We start from the raw sequence: 18,345 nt of genomic DNA, 5'->3' as shown, positions 1-18,345 counted from the left end.
TCAATTGTGGCAATTTAATATTTTTCAAAAAAGAATCTATAGCATCCTCAGTTACATCTTTACATTCCGAAGTATATAATTTTTTATAAAAATTACAAAATTCCTCATTAATTTCCTTTTGACTAAAAGTAATACCCGATTTCTTTCTAATTACAGGTATAATTCTAGATAATTGTTCCTTTTTTAACTGCCATGACAGAACTTTATGAGCTTTCTCACCCCATTCATAAAATTTATGTTTAGTTCGATTCATTAAACATTCAAACCGATAAGTTTGTAATTCATTATATTTAAATTTTAAATTAGTTAACTGATTCTTTTGCGTTTCAGTAGCATTTTTTTGAAATTCTTTTTCAGTAACAGTTATCTTTTTCTCTAAATCTTCAATCTCTTTAATTCTCTCTTTTTTTACTTTAGAAGCATAACTAATAATTTGACTTCGTAAAAAAGCTTTCATTGCATCCCACAAAACAAAATGACTAGAAACAGAATTACTATTATTACTAATAAAAACCTCAATTTGTTGTTTTAAATAACTAATAAATTCCGGTTTTTGCAGTAACATAGTATTAAATCTCCATCTTGGAGCTCTCTGAACTTCCTGTAAACTCTGATATTCTAATAATAATAATGAATGATCCGAAACCAATCTTGCCTTATAATCCACAGATGTAACCCTATCCTGCAAATGTGTTGAAATTAAAAAATAATCAGTTCTAGAAAAAGAATTATGTCGTGACGAATAAAAAGAAAAATCTTTCTCTGTAGGATTAAATCTTCGCCAAATATCAACTAAATTCATATCTGACATCATATTAGTTACTTGAACTGCCATCTTCGATTTCTTAATTACTCTTGGATACTTGTCCAATAAAGGCTCCAATACCACATTCAAATCTCCCCCAATCATCGCATTAGAATTTGATTGTCCAAGTAATAAAGACATATCGACAACAAAAGCTGTATCCACAACATTTGGAGCATAAACATCAAGCAAAGTCCAAGCTTCATTAAAAATTGTACAGTTCAATTTTAATAATCTTCCACCATTTTTCTCTTCCTTTTGTAACTGAAATGGTAAATTCTTGTGCACCAAAATTGCCACTCCTTTTGCTAAAAGTAAAACTCAAGCGGGAACTTGACCAAATAATGTCACAAAGAGTCATAAAGAAAGTGGAGGAGCCCACAGAATGGGTGAATTCAATGGTGCGTGTCAAAAAAAAGAACGGTGACCTATGTGTGTGCATGGACCCAAAAGACTTGAATGCCAGTATAAACTGCATGAAGATATCACAAAATCATCATTCATTTAGGTGCCTTCTTCACCTATCATGATCTTTGACCCTCTGAATTGTACTGGTGCCTCCCCATTCACCTTCGGTGAAGGCTCCATCTTTGAGTTGAGACTGTTGTCGATGTTGAGTTCATGATTATTCAAGGGAAAAATACTGAAGTGGTTTCCCATTGCCTTCTTCAGTTGCAGTGTCCATACTGGACGGGTAACCCTGGCCATTGATCAGCAGATTCATCTGCCCAGTGTTTTTAGTCTTACAACCATAAATTCCAATTTGTAGTGTCTTGTAAAAACCATTCACCACCTGCAACCCATGGCTTCACATGACCTTGTTTGGGAGGCTAAACAGGTACTACAGCTTACCCAACGATGACCTGTAGGTTATTGGATGGAAGGAGTGCCTTACACTTCCTTTAACTGAGAAATTGCGCAGCACTGACACCAACTCCTGTCAGAAGAGGCCCTTTGGAATTTCCTCGTCTCTGTAAGTGTTCCACAGGACAATGGAGCACATCATAGAAGACATAAATGGGGTATGTGTGTACCTGGATGACATGATCCTATAGGAATCCACACAAGAACAACAGAACGAGAGGCATCAAAATGCCATAACATATGGATTAAAGAAACAGAGAAAAATGTCAGTTTGGTGCGAAGGTAATTACCTTTCTGGGAGGTAAACTGTCAGAGGCAGGCATGGAGCCTGACAAGAGCAAGACGAAAGCAATTTTAGAGAACTCCAGACCCACTGAAAAAAAAAGGCGTATTGAGAGTACTGGGAATGATCAATTTCATTGGTAAATTCATACCAAACCTGTCTTCCAAAACAATGTACCTAAGGAAGTTGTTACAGGACAAATGTGAATTCAAGTGGATGGCCAACAACAGGGAAGATTGGGGACGACTGAAGACCATTCTTACTACAGAACCAGGGCTTTTGATGAAAATATATACAGATGCTTCAAAAGATGGAATAGATGTAGTCCCTGACTTACGACCGATGCGACTTATGACCATCCACACATACGACCGAATTGAAAAATATATATAAAAAAATTTAAAATTTACATGGTTTATGTTGTATTTGACAAACTCTAACAGGGATACAGGACATGTAAAAGCCAAAATGTGTGTACTTACCTTGTTAGTTGGCATTCTGGGGTCCTGGGGCTGGGCATGGTGTAGCGTAGATAAAAGCTCTCACACAACCAGAGGGAGAACAAATGCTTTTATTAGCTTTCAATAATGGATAGGGTTCACGAATAGGATTGAGGGGTTCTGGGTTTAGGTGGGAAACCAGGTAAATGGGGGTGGAGCCAGGAGGCGGGGCCAGTCATCAATATAGCAATTTTCCAGTGAATCCCAGTTCACTGCATTTACCCTTTCCTGCAGAATTAAGAGTCTGTGGATGAAGAAAACATGGGATCAGAAGCCATCAAAAGACAGAATAAAAAACACAATACAAACACTATTTACATATTTAGGCAGTCCGGGAGTCTGGAGCATCTTAGCACTGGGGGGCCTTGGGCACCTTGGTTCTCCTGGCCCCCTGTGATGGAGAAGTAATGGGATGGGGCTTCGGCTCGACAATGGTTGGGGGGGGGGGGGTTCACTCTCTTCCTGAACCAGATCCCCTGAGGCCCTGAGTGGGGATGGAGAGAAATAGCTCAGTAGCTCATGGGGCACCTGAGGCAATGGACCCTCTGTTCCAGTGGGTGCCAGGTCCCTGATGGAGATGGTGTCCTCCCTGCCATCTAGGTACTTCACATAGGCGTATGTGGGATTGGCGTGGATCGGTCTTGCTTCTCCTCATATGCTTCTTAAGAAGGACTGGACCAGGACTAGTGAGCCAGGCTGGGAGTGTAGTCCCCAATGCCGACCTTCTATTGAATGAAACAGAAGCTCGTGAAGAGTAGCATTGGTCGCAGTACTGAGTAGCGACCTAATGGAGAGGAGCGCGATTGGGAGAACATTCTGCCAGCGCAAGCCTGGAAGGCCTTTTTGCTTCAGTGCAAGTTTGATAGCCTTCCAGATCGTGGCACTCTCTTTTTCAACCTGCCTGTTCCCCCAGGGGTTGTAACTGGTAGTCCTGCTGGATGTGATGCCCCTCACCAGCAGGTACTGACGCAGCTCATCGCTCATGAAGGAAGACCCCTGGTCGCTATGAATATAGCTGGGATACCCAAACAGGGTGAAAATGGAGCCTAGGGCCTTCATAACTGACTAAGTGGACGTGTCTAAACATGGAATGGCAAACAGGAAGCGAGAGTACTCATCAAAGACTGAGAGAAAGAAGATATTCCCATTCGTGGAGGGGAGAGGCCCCATATAATCGATGCTAAGCCATTCGAAGGGCATGGATGACTTGATCAGATGCACTTTTGCAGGGCTATAAAAGTGTGGCTTGCACTCCGCGCAAACCTAGCATGCCCTGGCCATCTCCCTGTCTTTTATTGAATAAGGCAAATTGCAGGACTTTCCACCCGGAAAGGTACATTCTCGTCCACCGCGTGCATGGCAGATTTTGCAATGTAGCTTCAGAGGTAATTGAAAGCCGTTTGGGCTTCGGCCGAGAGGGGGAAAGTAGTGGCCTTTAAAAGTGGGCGAACCTTGTCGGCGTATTGAGGGACCCACTGGGTGTAATATGAGAAAAACCCCAGGCATCTCCTCAAAGCCTTTGTGCTCCCAGGGAGGGGGCACTCTAACAGGGGACGCATCCTATTGGGATCGGGGCCAATCATGCCATTCTCCACCAGTCTGCCAGTCGCGTAGTCCTGAATACACATTTGTCAGAATTGTGGAGAAAGCTCTGGAGATTTGCATCATGGTCTTCCACGGTGTGGCCACAGATGATGACATTATTGAGGTAGGGGAAGGTAGCCTTCAACCCATACTCATCCACCATCCTGTCCATCTGCCGCTGGAAGATAGATACCCCATTGGTAATGCTGAAAGGGACCGTTCACCTCAAATGCTGTGTACGGGTGGTCCTTGGAATGGATTGCCAGCTAGTGATAGGCAGCTTTCAGGTCAATAGTCAAAAAGACCCGATACTGCACAATATCGTTCACCATGTCTGAAATGCGAGGAAGGGGGTATGCATCCAGGAGTGTGTATCGGTTTTATAGTCAATTACTAGCTGGACTTATTTTCCCCCTTTACTACCTGCACGCGCTCTCCATAGGCAGGTGCTGGGTTTGAAGATCCCCTCCTCCAGCAGGCGCTGAGTCTCTGTCTTTATAGACTCCCTGTCTGCCATGCTGTACCTCCTGCTTTTGGTGGCAATGAGCTTACAGTCAGTCGGCAGAGAGAGCGGTGGTGGGGGGGGGGGGGGGGGGGAGTTGTGTGGTGATATGTAATTACACCACTAGGTCACCAGGGGTCATCCCGGTGACCTTGTATATAAAGCAGTCCAGAGCTACAGTCTAGCCTTCCAGGTTTGTCTTGCAGAGAGACAAGACTTCTCACAGCCTTCGCAGCCCCATAGCCTTCAGCACCCCGAGCTCCAGATCCAAACATCTGACATGACCAGGAAGCCTTCAGTGCACTCGGCACCCTCTTGCATTCAGTTCTGATACCTGGTTCCCCTTCAGTCAGTCACAAGCCAGTCTCCAGCAGTCCATAGTCTGGTTGAATCCTTTGACTGCAGTCGCCAGCAGCCAGAAGCCTGTGAGGGCTTCTTGCTTTGAGTCACCAACAGCCTGCTGTCTAGGTGTACTTCAACCTCAGAGCCCCTCGTTGGTCCACCGCCGTGGTCACCATACTGTGGGTCTCCTTTCTGCTTCTCCCTTTCATATTCTCATATGGGGGTGGTCTCCCTGTTTTCTGGTGTCCGGTGCCAGTCTTCTGCTTCCCCAGAGTCTGCAAACCCTCGAGGCCACTGCTGAATATAGGTGCTGCCATCTTAGACCCAGACCTCCTTCAGTTGCAATATTTTAAAATAAACCATCAGCTCCTTAAACAGGCCATTCCAAGCCTGTATGGAGCTGATGGGAGTTGGATTGGGCGGTTGGACCCCACAGGGGAACACTGTATCTCTGGTCCCCACTCTCCGCAGGTCCACACTAGTGACAGCAGGTTTTGGCTCCTCATTTAAGAAAGGATGTGCTGACTTTAGAAAGGGTTCAGAGGAGGCTCACAAGGATGATTCTGGGAATGAAAGGGTTATCATATGAGGAATGTTTGACATCTCTTGGCCTGTATTCACTGGAATTTAGGAGAATGAGGAGGGAATCATTGAAATTCATGACTTGTTCATGATAATAAATTCTGATTCTGATCTCATTGAAACAGTTCAAATGTTAAAAGGCATGGACAGAGTAAATGTAGAAAGGTTGTTTCCCATGATGGAAGAGCCTAGGGCAAGAGGGCACAACTTCAGGATAGAAGGTTTGTTGGGATGTGGAATAAGCTTCCGGTAGAGGTGGTTGAGGCAGAAATGTTATTTACATTTAAGGAAAGACTGGATAATTACATGGAGGGGAAAGGATTGGAGGGGTATGGACCAGGTGCTGGTCAGTGGGACTAGGAGGGTGGGGATTTGTTTCGGCATGGACTAGTAGGGCCAAACTGGCCTGTTCTGTGCTGTATATGGTTATATGGTTATAAGGGCGGCCACATAGAACAGAGGAATTTCTTTAGTGTAATTCTGTGGAAATAGTTGGATGTATTTAAGGCACAGATTGATAAGTTTTAGCCAGGGCATCAAATATTATGAGGCAGTGGGGCTGTGTCGGAATATGAATCAGCTCTTGATTGACAGGCGGAACAGACCTGATGGGATGAATAGCCTATTTCTGTCCCTATGCCTTATGGAATGGGAAGGCAGCACACAAACCAGGTCCCAATGAGTACAGGAATTGTAGCCCTGCGAGTCCCTGCACAGGAACTAGCCCCCATTGAGAACAGAACATCAGCGAGTGTGGCAAACGTCTCCTGGTGAGTTAGATGCCAAACCACAGGGATTCCCAAATAGTCAGACAGTTGGTTATCTGAGTCTTACTGTAATCAACTTGAATGAAATATGATCTGGACACACTTGGGTAATTTTCCACACTGGCAAGTAGATGGCAGTGTTGTCTGTACTTGAGTAATTTGGCTAGATCAGGGGTGTCAAACTCAAATTCACGGAGGGCCAAAATTAAAAACTTGGACTAAGTCGAGGGCCGAACTAAATATTTATTGAAAATTTTCAACAACATCTGCATGTTTTCTCTTCTTTCAACATATGTAATGTTAAACTTTTTCTTATTAAAATAAATGTTTAATAATAGTTTTGGATAAACTCTTTCCAGAAGCATTAACAAATGAGAAATAAAATATTCAATAAATAATATTTCTCTATAGAGGATTTGTCAAATGTTGCTAGTGTGCTGTCGAATAGTAAAATCTGAGGGCTATTGAGAATGTGGGAGAATAACATGATTCCTGAAACAATCAAATGGGTGACTGATTGTGGGCATGAACTCTAGCAGGGTTATTTGCCATGCCCTTTTTCCATTGGTACAGATATCCTTTGATTTACACACTTTTCAAGTTTTATGCCTAATGAGCTTGTATCCAGGTGCCGGACCATTTTTAACCAGGAATATATTTATCACTGTGACATGAAACTATTGGAAGATCGTTTTATCCTGAGATTAAAGTTCATAATACTTACTCAGGCCTGTGTGCGGGAGGGAGGGGTTTGCGGGCGATCGGGTTGGACAACGACAGTGCGGGGGCATCAGTTCTCGCTGCAGGGCAGCATCTCGGCGGATCAGCGGCCCCGTCACCGTGAGTCGCGGATCGGCCTGCGGCAGGGAGGGGGAGTGGGCAACGGTCCTGGCGAGGTCAGGCCCGAGGCCACCGGTTCTGGGCGCTGGGAAACGGCCTTGGCTTCCCCTGACACCGGCCAGGCCCCAAAACCAGAGTCCACGGTGAGACCCTGCAACGTAAACAGAGGAGGTGGGGGCGATTAGCGGGGTGACCCCAATGCATTCTGGGATTTATAGTATTAGCTGTGCATGCGCTATACTGCCGCGGCCGCCAGCGGGCCACCTCTAATACATTTTTGAAATGATCTTGTGGGCCAAATATAATTAAATCGCGGGCCAAATTTGGCCCGCGGGCCAGAGTTTGACATGTGTGCCCTATGCCATCGGAACTCTGTAATTAGTAAGGGATTGCTTAAGGTGGGATGTGAGTGGGAAGGAAAGGGTGAGAATCACTGCTCTAGACCCAATTGTTACTGAAATATTTTGCTTGAGAAAAATTGTCATTGGTCCATTTCCTTTAGCGTTCTGAAACCGTGCACATGACGAGTCAATGAGGGATGATTAAAGCAGTGGTCTTCAAACTTTTTCTTCCCACCCACAGACCACCTTAAGCAATCCCTTACTAATCACAGAGCACCAATGGCACAGGGACGCAAGTGGAAAGAAAAAGGTTGAGAACTGTTGTATTGTGGTAACTCCACCTGATTAGGTTAACTGTTAGGCAAGTGGTCAGAGAAGGAACCCCCCCACCCCAAGAAAGGCTTAAATCACAGGAACAAAATAAGCTTCCGTCTCACTGCTCCCAATCTTACACACAGTCCTGATGTGGAATGTGGGGTCGCAGCTCCACGTTCACCCGAGTTCAGGTGCTGTCTGTGTGGAGTTTGTACGCTCTCCCCTTGTCTTGGACCAACAGGTCGGTCGCCTGACGAAGGTACCCGAACCCCCAGTTGAAATGCCGGCGTCCGGGGCTGTGGAGGAATTGGCTGAGAAGAGTGCATTGCTCCCACCCCCCTCCCATGGTTGGAGAGGGATTAAACTGCGATCTCACGGCGCCGGGCTCGTCTCCAACAAAAGGAGCGGGAGGCAGGGTCCGCCGCGCACGGAGTGAAGGGGAAGGCATCGCCAACGAGACGTTCGGTCCGGCGTCGCCGCTGAAGCGCAGACCCAGCAAGGATGGTCCCCAACTCCAGCCGTGTCTGTGTGTCCGGGAGCCGGGCGGGCTGAGTGCGGCGCTCCGATCCCCGGGATTCGGGACTCTGAGATCCCTCCACACCTCCGGTGTCTTCATTTTCACCTTCAGTGTGCATGCGCTATACTGGCGTGGCGGCCAGCGGGCCAACTCTAATATATATTTAATATGATCTTGCGGGCCAAATATAATTATATCGCGGGCCAAATTTGGCCCGCGGGCCAGAGTTTGACATGTGTGGGCTAGATCTTTGGAACTACAGTTGGGATGTTGCCCAGTTGCCTTTGCTGGATCCATTGCTCTCAATTATTGACACCCTTTGCAGTGAACTGAATTGGCTGAAGACACAGTGGACTATCAATCAAAACATAATCTGTTGGAAGAACTCCGTGCGCCAAGCAGGGCCAGTAGGAGAAAAAGAATGGTCAATGTTTTGGACTAGAATCCATCAGGTTTGACCTGATGCCATGAAGGTTCATGGGGTTTACTGTCAATGTTAAGAGATATACTTGACTATGTACCAGCTGTGGTGAGTATGTCCTGATGATTGGACAGCATGTACCAACAGTCCAGCTTATTGTCTGTCAGTTATGATTCTGTAAGTAAAGCCACTTTCAGGTGGCCAGAATACCCGAATGTAAAGCCGCCTAAAATACCCCAATGCGGCTGTCGGGAGGCCACCTGAAAGCAGAAAACCTGTCCCTGAGGAGCACTTACTCAACCCATCTTGGGGAGGTATATTCTCCGCTTCTGAGTGCTCCCCCTAGGCACCTGAAAGCAGCAAGGCAAAGCAGCCAGTAGCTTTCAGGTGCCTAACAGGGGGTGGGCTGATGACAGTCAGCTGGCGATCCGTCAGGTGCAGGGAGGGGGGACTGTTGGAAGTGGGGAGGGGTCTGTCAGGCACTGCCCCTGCTCTGACTAAGGAGGAGACATTTGCTCCAAGGCACCTCTCCCCGCTGCGGACCTTTCAGGTGGCAGAACACTGCCTTCAGCACTGCCACCTGAACGTCCCTCGCAGATACCCGCAGCCGGCTCCAGAGCGCATTCTCCCAGCGATTCCACCTGAAAGCGGCTTAAGACTACAACAGGCTGTTGTAAAAGAAAACCCACTGAAGGAACTCAGCAATCCAAGGAGCATCTGTGGAGGCTGAGGGATAATCGACATTTTGGGTCAAAATTCTGCATCAGGACCTGAAACATTGGCTTTGCCTCCATAGATGCTGCTTGACTCACTGGGTTCCTCCAAGTGTTTGTTTACAACATCTGCAGCCTCTTATATCCACAGGCGTTGCTTAAAAACCTGATTCAAGGATTTTTTTCATGCTGTCATCAGACTCTAAAGTGGTCCTTTCATTGCTAAAAGTGCACAGTTTTAACTCATTGCCTGAATTTTGTCTTTGAAACACTCTAGCCTGCACTCTGATTTATTTTAATACTACATCCTGCACATTTAGTCTCACAATACACATTGCATTTAAGTATGAGTTGGTTTGCCTGGATACAATGCAAAACCACACATTTAATTGAATCTCGATACATGTGGCAATAAACAATTTCATTAAAATTAAAGCAACTAATTTAGATGTCAAGCCCCAGATGTCTATGGGGAGTTCGTTGTAAGTTTGACTGGGCTGGAATTGACATGACAGTGTTCCAAATCCATTGTCAAAGTCAAATGAATCTGGGTAGTTTTCATATAGCCAAATAGTTTGCTGCACTATTTTGGAAGACAGTCAGTGAACCTCATTGTATGGTTCTAGAGTCAATGGATCTGCAACGATGGGGAATTTTCTTAGCTGAACCATACAGAAACAGGCCCTTTGGCCCATCTAGTCTGTGTCCCATTGACCTGCACTGGGCCGTTGTCCTCCATACCTCTCCCATCCATGAACCTATCCAAATTTATGGGAGATTGGTGAACTTAATGAGTTGTTATGATAATTCCATCAATTCAAGATTACCATGACTGAAACAAGCTATGTATAATTCAGGTTCAAGTTCATTCGTCATCCGGTTATACCAGTACCGACAAAACAGTGTTCCTCAGTCCACGATGCAGAACAGTGCAAAACATGTGAACAGATATGAAACACGAACAAGAAAATGATACTTATACACACTACATATATACATCTATCAAAATAAATATTCTTAATAAATAGTAGAGTCATGAAAGTTATTTTAGCAGTCACTCGGCAGCCTCACTGCCCGTGGGAAGAAACTGTTCCTCAGCCTGGTGGTTCTGGCTTTCATACTTGTGTATCTTTGTTGTGATGAGAGTAGCTGAAAGGTGCTCTGTGGGAGTGGTAGGGATCCTGCCTGACTTTGTGAGCCCTCTTTAAACAACGATTCTGGGAAATCCTATCGATGGGAAGGGCGGCCCCAGTGATTCTCTCTATCACTTTTATGGTCCTGTGGATTGACTTCTGATTTGATGCACTCAGCAACCATACCTCACTATGATGCAGCTGGCCAGGACGCTCTCGATAGATCTCATGTAGAAAGTTGACTGAAAGGTGACCGGTAGCCTTGCCCACCTCAGTCTTCTCAGGAAATGCAGTCGCTGTTCTGCGCATTCCTGACAATTGAGATGTTAGGTGTTCAGCATAGGCCATTCTGAAGTGGACTCCGAGGAACTTGGTGCTCTCCACTACCGAGCTATTAATGTGTGGTGGAGGATGGTCATCCCTGGTCTTCCTGAAGTCTACAATAATCTACTTTGTCTTGTCCACCTTGAAATTCAGATTGTTATTCTCGCTCCATTTCACGAGATTTTCCAGAATGTTACAGAATAAGTTAATAAAATTATGATATATCTTAAAAGGGTAAGATTGTGAGGTTTAGTTATTAGGTCATATTTTGCAAACAAACATCTCATTTGCCATGGAAGAGCTATGCAAGAGTAGACTTCATGTCTGCAGTTGGCTTTGCAGAGACAATGGGGAGTGCTTGTGGGAGTTTCACAAGTAGGTGTTAATGGACCATTATGTTTGAACAGTGTCCAGGCTCAAGAACTGAGAAATCTTTTGCTGCTAGACTGGGGTCAGAGTTTTAAATTTCTGGTTGATGTTTGTTGTCCTAGGAGGACCTTGTGGTTTTGGAAACAAAGAGAAAACATCCATTTTTTGGGGGGGAGAGAGACAGAGTATTCTGCAGCAGTTTGAGGTGAAGGCTGCAAGTTGGCAGATCTGCTGAACGACTCCATTTCGAGACAGGTTTTGAGTTTGGAGTTCAGCCTATTCTAAATCTCTGTGGTCAATTGCAGAGGTTGTGTCTGGTTATTGTGTTTATCCTGGAATAGGGGAAAAAGAAGAACTCTTTGTGGTCACCTGGAAGAACCCAAGAGGAGGCAAGTTTTTTTGATAAGACCCTTCAGTTTGTGTGTGTCCAACGAACAACGAATATCTCTCTGAAACCAACAAATACCTTCCTGAGTGGCAAGAAGTTAAAGCACCAGAGCCTGGTGAATATAATAAATGTTTTATTTTGTGTATAGTGTGGAAGATTGCATGATACCAGAGAAGTGAAAAGTGAATGATTGGACAGTGAAAAAGAACTTTCCTTTAACATTCAACTTTCCTTAACATACATATGTGCTTAGAATTAGAAGGGGGTTATTTAGGTTAAGATAAGTTAATAGTGATAAGTTAAATATTGATCTTATTATTCTATATTAAGAAAATAAAACCAGTTTTGTTTAAGTAGCCATTGTCTTGGTGAATTTCTGTTGCTGGTGGTTTTTGAGTCCTTTGGGTTCGTAACAGTTGGGCGACCCATCATTGTTGCTGATGAGACCAACTATGGTCGTGTCATCTGCCACCCTGATGAATCTGTTGGAGTTGGATCTGGCGATGCAGTCGTAGGTCAGTAGCATCATTAGGAGCGGATTGAGCACACAGCTCTGAGATGCACCAGTGCTCAGTGTGATGGTGCTCAACGTTCTGCTGCCATCCAAGACAGACTGTGGTTTTTTCCATCAAGAAGTCCAGAATCCAGTTGCAGAGAGGGATGTTGAGTTCCAATGAGGACAGCTTCTTCAGCAACCTCTGAGTTATAATTGTATTAAACACTGAACTGAAGTCAATGAGCAGCAGCCTGGAATTTGAGGTACCGTTCTCCAGGTGGAACAGGATGGATTAGAGGTATAAGGCTATGATATTGTCAGTGGAACGGTTCTGTCTGTAGGCAAATTGAAATAGGTCCAATGTCTCTAGAGGTCAGTTTTGATGTGGCAGTCATTGAGGCCTGTTACTGTTGCCCTCTTTGGTACTGGGATGATAATGGCTGCCTTGAAACCTGTGGAGATGATGGACTGCTGCAATGATGTGTTGAAGATCTCTGTTAGGTCCTCCGTCAGTTGGTCAGCACAATCGTTTGGTACCGGGCTGGGCACGTTGTCTAGTCCCACTGCCTTGTGTGTTTTCACCCTGGATAGATTCTCCTCACCTCAGCTGCAGCTACACAAGGGACCTGTTTTTTAGGGGGAGAAGGAACTTTCTTTGTTGTCAACCTATTCTTCTCACCATGCAGAGAAGATGTTGAGTCTATTTGTGTGGTGAATCTATGTTGAGTTGTCAGTCTCTCATTATGCTTAGCCCTGCTTTATTGACATTGGACATGTATTATCTCTACCACTTAAGACACTCCCCCGGGTATAACTGTGTAGGCAGCCATTGTCTTTCATTATTGTACCACTAGTTTCTGCTAATAAAAACCATGATTACTGCTTGACTACACACCCTTCATCTTCTTCATTAACTGGCACTCAAATTTGGAAGGGAGGCATCGCTGTCCTTGACTCACAAGGTTTTGATACCTTGCCACATGTGTCGCATCATCGGTAACAATGATGAATCAGCTTACACAGAGGAGGTTGGAAGGCTCATAAAATTGTGCAAGAACAACCTGTGTCTCAACATGGACAAAACAAAAGAGATGATTGTGGATTTCAGATGGACATAGGTCAGCCATTCTCCATGACACATCCTTGGTTCCATTGTGGAGAGAGTGGAGAGCGCAAAGTTCCCTGGTGTGCATATAAAGGACAACCATCCTGGACTCATAACACCTCCTCATTAGTCAGGAAGTTGCAGCAGTTCCTATACATCCTAAGGAAGTTGAGGAGGGCAGGGCTATTGGCCCCTCATTTAGACAACTTTTTAAATGAGCATAATTGAAAGTATCTGTCTGGCTACATCATTGCGTGTTCTGGTATAGGATCTTTGAAACAGCTGAGATGATCACTGGGTTTCCCTTTCCATATTGACTTTTACCAGGAGCGTTGCTTAAATAGGGCTCAAAGAATTATAGAAGACCCTTTCCGTCCAGAACACAGTATCTTTCTCTCTCTACCATCGAGAAGAAGGTAAAAGAGCATCAAAGTCAGGACTGCCAAGCTTTGAAACTGCTTATCCCCACAGGCTGTGAGATTTATGAACAGTATCCTGTAACCAAGTAAATCATCCCAAAATATTTATATATATTTATTGTAAATTGTATCCTTATGTGTTTATTTTGTACTGTTGTCCGTGTGTGTATATGTGCGTGCACTGTTTCATCAGGTTGTATAAGTACAGTCAGATGATAATAAACCTGAATTGGATCTTGAATATGGTTCTGAATGTTGCGGTGGGAGAGCTGCCCTGTCAGAGAGATGGTGCTGAGCCAATGGTAGGGCTGCAGTTTTGCTAATGCACCATTAAGCACCTCACTGCAGCAATCCATCAATCCTGCAGGGTTCAAGACAGCCACGATACCAGTACCCAAGAGGGCAACAATAACAGGCCTCAGTGACTCTACCACCCTGTGAAATGCTTCGAGCATCTGGTGATGGAATTCATCAAAGCACACCTCCCAGAGATGCTGGATCCATTTCAATTTGTCTATAAAAGAAACCATTCCACAGACAATGCTACAGCCTTGTCCCTCCACTCTGTCCTGACCTACTGGGAGAATGACACCTCATACGCCAGGCTGCTGTTCCAATTAACTTCAACTCAGCATTTAATACGATCATGCCCCAGAGGCAGGTGGAGAAACTGTCCTCACTGGGACTCAACACCCCACTCTGTAACTAGGTTCTGGACTTCCTAAAGGAAAGACCATGGTCTGTCTGGGTCAGCAGCAGAATGTCGAGCACCATCACGCTGAGCACTAGCTCAACCAGCTCCTGTTCACGCTACTGACCCACGACTCCATCACCAGATCCAGTTCCAACAGAATCATCAAGTTTGCAGATGACTCAACAGTTGTTGGCTTCATCAGTAACAACACTACAGAGAAAAGATAGAAAATCTTGTGAAATGGTGCAAGAGAAACAACCTGAATCTCAACATGGACAAGATGAAGGAGGACCAGGAACTACCACCCTCCCCTACACATCAACAACTCTGTAGTGGAGAGCACCAAGTTCCTTGGTGTTCACTTAATTAGTGACATATCGTGGACACTCAACATCTCCTCACTTGTCAGGAAGACACAACACTGAGAAGACTTTCTGAGAAGACTGAAGTGGGCAAAGCTACCAGCTACCATTATGTTGACTTTCTACAGGCGCTTTATCGACAGCGTTATGGCCGGCTGCATCAGTGTGGTACAGTTGCTGCAGAGAAATCCACAGGACCATAAGAGCGGTGGAGAAGATCACTGGAGTTTCCCTCCCTCCTATCGACAAGATCTACTGGGATCGTTGTCTGAAGAGGGCACTCAAAACCATTGATGACCCCTTCCACTCCGCACACAGCAGCTTTCATCTCTTCTGTCAGGGAAGAGATACAGGTGTATCAGAGCCAGTACCACAAGATTGAGGAACAGCTTCTTCCCACAGGCTGTGAGAATGCTGAACGACCAAAGAAACTGCTATCACTAACCATCCGAGACTCTTATTTATGAAACAATATTTACTTATTTGTATAGATGAAGACTGTCCTATATATGTATTATTTGTCTGTACATGGGTTATGTCTGGTGGTGTGTCTGCATGTTTTGCACTGAGAACACTGTTCATTGGGTTGTGCTTGTGCAATCAGATGACAATAAACTTGACTTGACTAGATTAAACCCAGTCACAGCACTCTCTTTGTAGAAAGGCAGCATTCTCACCATCAGCTGGTCAACTCGGCTCTTGTGGGACCGTGCTATCTGCACACTGATGATCATATTACAACCACTGCATTTTCAAGAGGGCCTGATTTGAGCACCTTGGCTCTGTCTGCCACAATAGTGGGGATCTCCCAGTGGCCACCCATTTCAATTCCCCATCCCATTTCCTTCCTGACATGTCTGTCCAATGGTCTCATGTACTGCCAGACTGAGACCACCTGTAAATTGGAGGAACAACTGCTCATCTTCCGACTGGGCACCCTCCAAGGGCATTAATATTGACTTCTCTGGCTTTCGTTAAATACCCACCCCCTCACCATCCTCCATTTCTTCCTCCATCGCCGTTCCCTATCTCTGTCTCTCCATTCTGTCTCCTTTTGCATGAACTTGATAAATTCTTACCTCGTCCCATTATCACCTTTTGTTGGTCCGAATTCTGAGAGCTTCTGAGATTTCCTGCTTCTGACTTATTCTGGCTTATTCCTTGAAGAAGGGCTCAGGCCCCAAATGTCGGCAATGTATCTTTGTCTCCTATGGACGCTGAAAAGACCAGCTGAGTTCCTCCAGCATTTCAGTGTGTTTACTACAGTCACAGCATCTGCAGACTTTCGTGTTTCTCAGGGGGAATGTCCCTGTTGCCAGAGGCATGTCCCAGTTACCAGGGGGCATGTCCCAGTTGCTGAGGTGTGTCCCAGTTGCTGGGGGTGTGTCTCAGTTGCCAGGGGCGGGTATCAGTTGCCAGGGCATTGCCTCAGCCCAATTGCTCTGCTTGGAGTCAGAGAGTACTCAGTTGCCAGGAGCATATCCCAATTGAAAGGGGGCGGGTCCCTGATGCCAAGGGATGGTCCCAGTTATCAGAGGGTGGGTCCCAGTTACCAGAGTGCAGGTTCCAGTTACCAGGGTTGTGTCCCAGTTGCCAGGGGATGGGTCCCAGTTACCAGAGGGTGGGTCCCAGTTACCTGGGTTGTGTCCCAGTTGCCAGGGGATGGGTCCCAGTTACCAGAGGGCAGGTTCCAGTTACCAGGGTTGTGTCCCAGTTGCCAGGGGCGGGTCCTAACCAGGGGGCCAGTCCCTGTTGCTGGGGGGCGTGTTCTAGTTACCAGTGGGCAGGACCGCGGCCCCATCGGTCCGCCCGGTAGCCGGAGGCTGCTCGGGGTTCCACCGCCGCGTCCGTTCCGTTAGGGTCTGGTTCGCGGTTTCACCTCCTGCCGCAGCTGCCACACACTTCGTGGGACGGGTTTCCGGCGCGGCACCCGGACTGGTGGCTCCATGGCGGGCGCGGCGGCGGCGGGGCTGCGCTCCCTCCTGTGCGCTCTGCTGGCGTTCGGGGCGCTCACACCGGCGGCGGGGAGGACCCTGGCATTCGTCAACCTGGTGAGAGCGGGTCGGGGCGGACGGAGGGAGGGAGGGAGGGAGGGGCGCATGGGGCCGGTGTCAGGGACCACCGAGACCATGATCGGCTCACCTTTCGGATCGGGACCATGAACGAGGCGGGAGAGAGGGGGAGCGGGAGAGAAGTGGGAGGGGGGGTGAAGAGGGGGAGTGGGGGAGCGGGAGGAGGGGCGGGAAAGAAGGGGAGGAAGGGGGCGGGGGAGAGGAGGAGGGGGGCGGGGGAGAGGAGGAGGGGGGCGGGGGAGAGGAGGAGGGGGGCGGGGGAGAGGAGGAGGGGGGCGGGGGAGAGGAGGAGGGGGGCGGGGGAGAGGAGGAGGGGGGCGGGGGAGAGGAGGAGGGGGGCGGGGGAGAGGAGGAGGGGGGCGGGGGAGAGGAGGAGGGGGGCGGGGGAGAGGAGGAGGGGGGCGGGGGAGAGGAGGAGGGGGGCGGGGGAGAGGAGGAGGGGGGCGGGGGAGAGGAGGAGGGGGGCGGGGGAGAGGAGGAGGGGGGCGGGGGAGGAGGAGGGGGGATGGGGGAGGTGATATTGGGCAATTGAAAGGAGGAAGGTGGATAAAATAGTGGGGGGGGCGGGCAGGTATAGGTTGGGTGGAAACTGTGAAACCCATTGGAAAACCCAAGGTCTGTGCCGTGGGGTTCAAGGGCAACCAGGAGGAATCAAATAGAATCCTGACCTGCCCTTTTTACACTCATCAGGGACTTCTCTGACCCCACAAAAGGACTGGCTACTGTGCACTAGTGCATTAGTGAATATTTACGATCTATCTGGATTATTTTTTGTGTATTTATTGTCTCTTTAGAATCGGAATTTATTGTCATGGGCATGTCACAAAATTCATTGTTTTGCGGCAGCTCACAGTTCAAACGTTTCCATAAACTACATTTTAAAATAAAATAGTGCAAGAAAAGAAAAAAGAGGTTCCTTGACTATTCCGGAATCTGATGGCAGTGGGGAAGAAGGTGTCCTTCTCCCGCTGAGTGCTCGTGTTTAGGCTCCTGTACCTTTTCCCCACGATGGTAGTAGTGTGAATGTCGCAGGCCAAGTTAACAGCCCTCTAAAGATTTTTTTCCCTGTCCTGAGCATTGGCACCTCCATACCAGACTGTAGGCCCTTTCACAAGGCAAAAAAATCCCTCGCGTTAGAAAACGTAACTTCATGAATGCTCCCCAACTGGCTCCAAGCCGCCGACTCCAGTCCCTCTCCGAGGTAGTGCCAGCGGCAGAGGGAGCGCTCCGCCAAGCATCATGAATGTACTCTGGCTGGCTAGAGGCAGGCCAATGACATGGTGACACTCAGCTCTGTGACTCATCTCACTTTTCTTTCTCCCACCCACTCACTCACGCCTCTCCCTCCATGACCCCTCAGGGCAGGGGTGGCTGACGGGGGCCGTCAGGGGGCAGCTGGGGTGGGCTGTAACACCCCGCTGGCCGCTCCAACCTCAGCAGGCTGCTTCAGCCTTCAGGGTTGCTTATTGGTGCCAGCAGCTCAATAAGAGGCAGAGCATTGGCCATCTACCCATAATCTCTCACACAGCTGGAAGCGTTCTGAGAAACGCAGAGCGGTTCTGGCTGCGTAGGGGATTATGGGTTACAGAGTCAGCCATTGCTCAGTG

General features: G+C 47.1%; 1 protein-coding gene across 3 annotated transcripts in view; it reads left to right on the top strand.

Moving 5' to 3' along the window:
* Positions 1 to 16,428: 16,428 nt before the first annotated feature.
* The window catches only part of acp2 (acid phosphatase 2, lysosomal), a 63,312-nt gene continuing 61,395 nt past the window's right edge, over positions 16,429 to 18,345 (top strand). For 2 of the 3 annotated variants that reach the window (XM_069895044.1, XM_069895019.1), the window contains exon 1: positions 16,429 to 16,717. In XM_069895044.1, coding sequence (XP_069751145.1) covers positions 16,613 to 16,717 — 105 coding nt within the window. In that variant the 5' untranslated portion in view covers positions 16,429 to 16,612. The remainder of the gene's footprint in view (positions 16,718 to 18,345) is intronic. The other variant, XM_069895028.1, reaches the window with a different exon arrangement.

The sequence above is a fragment of the Narcine bancroftii genome, chromosome 1 (assembly GCF_036971445.1).
Source record: "Narcine bancroftii isolate sNarBan1 chromosome 1, sNarBan1.hap1, whole genome shotgun sequence".
Classification (NCBI taxonomy): Eukaryota; Metazoa; Chordata; class Chondrichthyes; order Torpediniformes; family Narcinidae; genus Narcine; species Narcine bancroftii.
The sequence above is the reverse complement of the archived record's forward strand: the minus strand, read 5'-3'. Positions and strand labels throughout refer to the sequence as shown.